The sequence below is a fragment of the Caloenas nicobarica genome, chromosome 7 (assembly GCF_036013445.1).
Source record: "Caloenas nicobarica isolate bCalNic1 chromosome 7, bCalNic1.hap1, whole genome shotgun sequence".
NCBI classification, from domain to species: domain Eukaryota; kingdom Metazoa; phylum Chordata; class Aves; order Columbiformes; family Columbidae; genus Caloenas; species Caloenas nicobarica.
In genome coordinates this window covers 3,469,856-3,476,929 of record NC_088251.1, presented here as the reverse complement: position 1 = coordinate 3,476,929, position 7,074 = coordinate 3,469,856, and the positions used below count along the sequence as shown (strand labels likewise).

Below are 7,074 nucleotides of genomic sequence, written 5' to 3'. Positions count from 1 at the left end.
ACTACTGTGAACCAAGGTACAGAGCTGGTCTTTTTGAAGCTGGTATTTTTCACTGACAAACAGTACATCTGAATTTCAGGTTCGGACATAGTTGAGTCACAGCAACTGTTTGTGTGGCCTCCACCTCCCCCAGCAAACACCAGCTGTTCCTCACTTGGTTGAACCACTTCTGCAGATCAAGTCTGCTGCGGTCTCTGCACTTTGCCACAGCTCAAGGACCTTGTTGGCTGAGGCAGCAGATACTTGGCAACCTCCTTTCCTGCCAGAGCCTTTTGCAGTCTCATTTTTATATTGTTATAGTAATTGTGATAAGTACATGGTACTTGGCAATGATGGCTACTGGTAGTTTCTGCTGGGAAGATGTAGAAATTTGTCTGAGCTGCTGAGTGAGACAAACAGCTTGATGTAACTTTTATAGCAAGTTGCTAGTGTAGTGCAAGGGAGCACAAGCCCCCAGTGGGCTTCTGTTTACAGTCTGTGCTTCTCCTCTGGAGCCCATCTCCTCTCCCTCCTTTTTCCCAGGGCACAAACCTTCTCCTGCCCATCTCCCATTTCAGCCATGAGTAGCACTGCAGGGGACGTGAGCAGAATTCCAAATCCTAAATCTGACATGGATTTTATTTTTGAATGAGGATATGAATGATACCACACGCTCTTATGTTACAATGACGCTGAATCTGAATGTTCAACAGTTTAACTTAAAAGCAAAAAAGGCAGAGAAGTCACCAACTGCTGTGTCATCGTTGTCCTCCTCTCCTCGGGCCATGGCTGCACAGTCCTGCAGCTCCAGCTGGTTGCCATGGTGACCCTGCTGTCCTCCAGGATGCTCTTCCTCCGTGATGAACTCTTCCTCTTCTGTAATTAGTGTACTTGTGAGATTCTATTGCATCTCAAGAAACTGAAGCGCTTTATAAAGCCAAGTGGTCATCTTAGTGTGCCCAGCCTGGCTGATATTCCACACAGACAATTTGGAACAACTTGTTTGTATTAACACAATTGGGTTCAGATTAACTCTTATTCTAGGTATGGAGCATCTTCCTTAATTGGAAATTCAGGTCATATACTCAAAATTAAGCTAAAAGAATCTTACAGCAAGTGAGGATTTCTTATACTAACAACATGAATGACTTTCATGAGGATTATAATTGAGTACATTATGATTTAAATCTTCTGTGAATTTCTTAGCATTTGCCAAGGTAGCATTAGTGCAAAATAGGATTACTTTCTCTCCTTTCACAGATAAACAATTAAAGCATAAACCAGACAACTCCAACACCATTATTAACAATGATAAGCCAGTTTATTTCTCTGTTTATAAATCTTCCTTTGCAGGAACAGAAACCAAAAACTATTTTTAAGACCCTGCACTGTAAGGATATTTAGTGGGCACAGCTGAGCTGCCATTAGCTCCGCTGCAAGAATTGTCCCATTCCACTGAGAATCTACAATCGTCATTTAAATATGAATATTTGAAAAGCAGAACAATGAATGACCAAGAATTACAATAGAAAATACTTCATTGTAAGTATGTTTTTCTTCTACAAAAGAAAAAGTAGTGCATGTAAAACTGACTGTAGAGAGAAATGCAAACCTTGCCCTGTGTGCCAGGAGGTACCTGAGGTGATACAGTGATTCCAACATTCTCCTCTGGTGCAGATCAGCCTCACAATGAGTTTTCAAGGAATGTCCACATAAAATATTTACACCGCACACATGAAAAAAAGGGGAACAGTAAGATGCTGGAAAACATGCTGGCCCAATTCCACGTTTCTTAGAACTCTAGATGCAAGCTTCTTCCACCAGGCCTTGACAAGGATATTGCATATTCCTGAAAAATCCTTTCTTGCAGGACAACAGGTCTGCAAAATGGAAAAACCTCCTACAGCACCATACTGGCCTTCAGAAGCACGCTGTGCTGTTACTTGGACAAAAGCAGTTGTGTGAGCCAAGTGCTTTCTGGACGGCAGCAGCGAGATCTGGGGCAGTCGGGCTCTGGGCGGTGCAGCTCACTGGGATTCCTGCGCCTTCCAAAGCCTCTGCGGTCGTTGGCCCGATGGCGGCGAACTGGGGTGACAACATTTAGTTATAACAGCGTGCTCGGCTGTGGGATCAGCTCTGAACTCGTTCCTTCATACCCTCCCTTCTTTGCTGACGTTGTCAATGCGTCAACTTGCACGGCTGAGCTTACAAAACTGTACTAACCCTTTCAGGTTGAAGACTTTCAACATTAACCACCCATCAATTGAGCTACTTAGACATTACTTAGGAAAGATTATTATTTATCTCGCCATTACAAAGATTTAAAAAGCTCTTAGTCCCACAAAACAGGAAAAGTGAGAGGAATTTTAATGTGCCTCAGCCTGTAATTGTGGATTCAAGCAGGAACTGGTCACACCTTCACATCACTAGAAGAAAATAAAGCATATTCCCAGTGGAGGCTGGGTAAGTTAGTTACAAAAAAAAAAAGTGAAAACAATTTCTTTTTTTTAAATAAAGGCTCTCAGCTATAGAATAACATTTGTATTTGCTATAGCTTATTTTTTCCAGAGAAACAAACACAGAGAGAAGAGAAAATGAAGGTTTGTAACGGGTCTTAGCAGCTTTCCAATCTCTCATTCACCCATCCCAAACTTACCCCCTATTGTACTTTGCCACTTTTAAAGAGAACATACCTTGATATGGTTGATAAAATCCCCCGAAAGCTTCTGAATGTTCTGGAGGCAAAATTTGACACCAGATGGGCTGAAGAAGACGATACTTGCTGGAACTCCCTGAGTAAAAGCAACCCCAGATTAGTCACTGTTTGCAGCAGTGTCACTGTCACGCAAATCCCTTCAACTGTCTCTCTATGGACCTGAAGTGTTTTTATTGATGAGAAGCAGCAGTTCAGCCACAGAAAGGGTTTCCTGGGGTGCAGACAGCCCAACGAACCCCCGTTCTACCACAGAATGCTGCAATTCAGGTGCGACTTTAACCAAATACTGTGTCACATGAGTACTTGGTAATAAATGTACTGAAAGTGTTCTTAGGCTGTACTTATTTTCCTAATTAGCAAGAAAATTCGGCAAATTACCTCCTTCAATCCATTCCCATCTATCTCTGTTCTGCACGGATTGTTTCCCAGCTCGTGATTTACCCCAAGTTCTGCTCGCCCTAAGACGCTCTGGCAAAGACGAGGTGATGCCTCGAAACTGCAACCCCCTGGAAGGGCTTTTTCTGTCTCAGAAACCTTCTGTAGCCAAAAGATACCTGCAAAGTTCTGTCCCGAGCTCTCGAGCAGCAGACCCAAAGCACGCGCCTCCTTTATCATGATTTTCTGTCTGACCAGAAAGAGACACTAGTTCCACTCAAACCACATCTGTTGTTATTCTATAGCGCGTGACTTGGAAGCTAGGCCTGGCTCAGGGAGGCCGGAGTGACGGTTTAACACAGTGCTGTTCAGCCTCACAAGGCTCTAACACTTGCCACCTATGTCAGCTCTCCATGTGCTAAATATATAACGACAGTATCATCAGTTACGAACTAAAAGGAGATGAGGAACACATTTTAACAGCTTTCCCCTGAAACAAACACCTAATTGCAGAGAGCAGGGAGTTCCTAAGAAGAGTTCAGAAAGTTATAAAGTGCATAGGTACTAATTACTCACTTTTATATCTGCTATAAACTAAATATTGTGGGGCTCAGAAATGCAATACCCACTCGGGGAACACCAGGGTACAACAATTTATCCATTAGACTGACCATCCCATAACCTTTTAGGACCTCTTGAAAAAGGACTTTAAAATCAATATGCAATTTAACAAGATGTTAATGCACAGAATTTAAAGAGAGGTGTGACGTGCTCAAGGAGGCCAAGTTTCTGTAAGAAGCAAAGTCTGCATTTTGAATCAAATTAATCCTGGATATCATATAAGCTCCCACAAATGGAAAATTCAGAAAAAGACATCATTAGTGCATTCTAATCTTTCACTATGTACTGATCCTTGCTGATGACATTTACTAGATGGTTTTAAAAGGAGAAAAACAAATTCTAGCAAATACAGGGTGTTTGAAAAACATGGACCCCATTTGAAATCACTGTATCTCCGTAATTGGGTCCATCTTTTTGAAACACAGAGTGTATCTAACTATGTTCGTCAACAGCACGTCACCTGGATTTCTAACACTTCAAATGAGATCTTTAATACATTCATAGACTGGATAATGGGAGACAGAACCCTGAAATTATGTAGGGCACGTTCCTGGTGGATTCTGATTGGTAATATATAGCAAAGATGTCCGGTGATATTTCAATTACACTAATAAAAACTAATAATAAAGCCTTTTAATAAATATCCTCACTAGATGTAATTTCTGACATAGTATTACTTAAAAAGCAATCTTGTCCAGCTCAAGGGAATGAACTGAAAATAGAATTATACCTGCAGTTATTTCCCAGTAATTCTGAAACATACATGAATTTTGAAAGTCAGACAAGATGTGACAGGATTCGTTTTCTTCTTCCAAGGGATGCACTCTGTCTTTTAGGCTCATTTATAATTGCCATAAGTTGCTGAGGGACTCACTCTCTGCCTGAAACTTTTGCTAAAGGACTTTGATAATTGACAGTAAAACAAACCAAGATATTCATGTATCACCTCAAGTAGCATTTACAGACAGGTGAAAAGAAGGGAGTATATTGCTGAGTATTATCATGTACCTCAGAAACCTCAAACTACATCAGCGTCCAATACCTGTTGTGAGAAATATCTGCTCAAAGATTCCTGCAGGTCCGTGTGTTGGGCTGTTTGATAAACAGTAACGCTTTCCAGAGGCACACCTGGAATCGGGATATACATTCGTCATTAAACAGGGTTGCATTCATTTCTAGCATTTCAATAAAACACTCTCAACATACTAATTGCACTTAGGTGTACTGATTTAGGCTAAAAAGTCACAGAAGAAAATCTGTGAAGGATTTGTAGGTATTTCTGGAGCTGCAAGATGTACTAAAGCATCTGTGAAGCACGCAGGAAGACTGGCAAGTCTTGCACAGTTTTTACTCCCATCCTCTAACTTTTAGCCAAGAAAACAGAAAATTCCATTTTTACTTATTCAAATTCATTTCCCAAGCTTTAGATACAACTTTTCTGATAACTGACTAATTAAAATGAAGCTCCAAGGGAAGCTCAACCTTTTTCTCTCAGTACTGTAGGAAGGACTTCTCTCTTCAGGGCTCCACAAGGAAAAAGAAGAGCTGATGAATTAGGTTTCTCTCCTGTAAACACACAAACAAGAACTTCAATTAACTTATGTCTTTAATAAAGAGTAAACATGATACATTTAATACATTTTAAAGGTTGAACACTGCAGTAAATGCCACATGCTTCATCACAGACACAGCCCTAAGATAACTGAAAACATCTGCAGTGCAACTGCATCTGCGATTCGGAGGACAGAGGCTACTTAGCATGTAAATTAAAAAAATATTCCATAACTATAATACGACTACATTGGCTAAAAAGATCTCACAAAAGATAAACTGCATTTCTATTCCCCTTGCCATTCTGCAAAGCAACACGAGCACTGTGCAAGTCGTCTCCTCCTCCTCGGAAACACAACCTTCCTCCATTTGAGATTTAAACCTGAGTCCCACTCAGCACAGCAGCTCTCTCGGTATGAAAGATCCTCCAGGCACACCAAGAACAGGACACTAATACTGGGCTGAAAAGTTTCACTCTATCTGAAGCTCGATTTTCTTACTTCCCCAAGGACAGATGATTCTATAATAATTCCACTGCTGGGGTGGGAGCGGAGATCCTCTCTCGCTCCTGTCCTGGAAAATGGAATCAATCTCCAACTTTAATTATTGCTACATTGCACACACCTGAAAGCCCCTTGGTGATTTTGGAAGGACCTTTGATACCTGGCTGTTTGTAACAGGACATGATACACCTGGGATGCAGTTTCCACAGGTTTTTCATGTTTCTAACACATTATCAGAGGGGTAAAACAAATTCTGCTTAAAAAAAATACCACCAAGTATTAATTCCTGTCACCATCTCTTGGGTTTCACCTCCTCCATTCCCTATGCCCACATGCTGGAGACAGGAAAGCACAGACACTGACAACAAGAGCATTTTAATTGAAGAAGAATTCGATTTTTGGATAAGAATTTAAAAGCAGACTTTTTTTTGCACAGTTTGCCTTTTCTATAACACAGAGAAAAATTCAAGATGAAATTCTACACAGCTGCACGCAGCTTTGCATTCATCTTCCAAAATAAGCTGGAGTTCCTCAAAACACTAATTACTAATTCAAACACACGTTTAAGAGGCGACTACTAGAAAAAGAAATGCTTTTCTTAAGTGCTGGAAGTAGATTCCTAGTTTATAACAGTAAGTGTTAGAGATGCCTCAGGGAAAGAAAATAAAAAAGAACAGCAATAGTAAAAATCAAATGGAAAGACCCTGCTAGGAGTCAACACAGATTTAATTGACTGTCCTAATGGCACACTGAAGTTTTATTAGAAGCCATAGATATATTCGTAATGAATTACAGTGAGGAAGAATGAACTTGGGACATAATGTAAAAGAGATTTTAAAATAATAAGATAAAACCTAAATATTTCAGCATCAATCCTCCTGTCAGTTAATTGAGATGTCGGTGTGATATCTGTACAGAAACACTAATCCTTTCTGACTTGGGTTTACAGAGCACAGAAAACATCCCCAGCAGGTCTGCAGGATACAAGCAGCATTGGCCCTCATGGTCTCTCTGCTTCTGTAACCAACGCAGGCCTTACACCACAATAAAACTAACAAATATTTGCCTTGAAAAGAGACTAAAGCTACTGAGCTAGTTAAGGAGTAAATCCCTTTATTTTCCCAGTCACTTATGCTGAAGCTGGTACCAAAGCACAGAAGGTGAATAATGAAAGAAAGAGCCAGGATGATCCTCAACTGGACTGAGAAAATAACCAAACTAACTGAGAAGAGGGATTTTTCCACCCCTGGCATTACACACGCTGTTTTCTTTAGACCTGATCCTAGTTTCTTTCCCATTGACACAACAGAACAGACAGGTATTTTTGTT

At 40.6% G+C, this 7,074-nt stretch overlaps 1 protein-coding gene across 6 annotated transcripts in view; it reads right to left on the bottom strand.

Moving 5' to 3' along the window:
- Positions 1 to 1,278: 1,278 nt before the first annotated feature.
- The window catches only part of UROS (uroporphyrinogen III synthase), a 17,950-nt gene continuing 12,154 nt past the window's right edge, over positions 1,279 to 7,074 (bottom strand). For 5 of the 6 annotated variants that reach the window (XM_065638793.1, XM_065638794.1, XM_065638791.1 and 2 more), the window contains 4 exons: positions 5,174 to 5,257; positions 4,734 to 4,819; positions 2,673 to 2,771; positions 1,279 to 2,064 (listed from right to left, as the gene is read on the bottom strand). In XM_065638793.1, the coding sequence (XP_065494865.1) occupies positions 1,900 to 2,064; positions 2,673 to 2,771; positions 4,734 to 4,819; positions 5,174 to 5,257 (434 nt within the window). In that variant the 3' untranslated portion in view covers positions 1,279 to 1,899. Of the gene's footprint in view, positions 2,065 to 2,084; positions 2,406 to 2,672; positions 2,772 to 4,733; positions 4,820 to 5,173; positions 5,258 to 7,074 lie in introns of those variants that run through there. The other variant, XM_065638797.1, reaches the window with a different exon arrangement.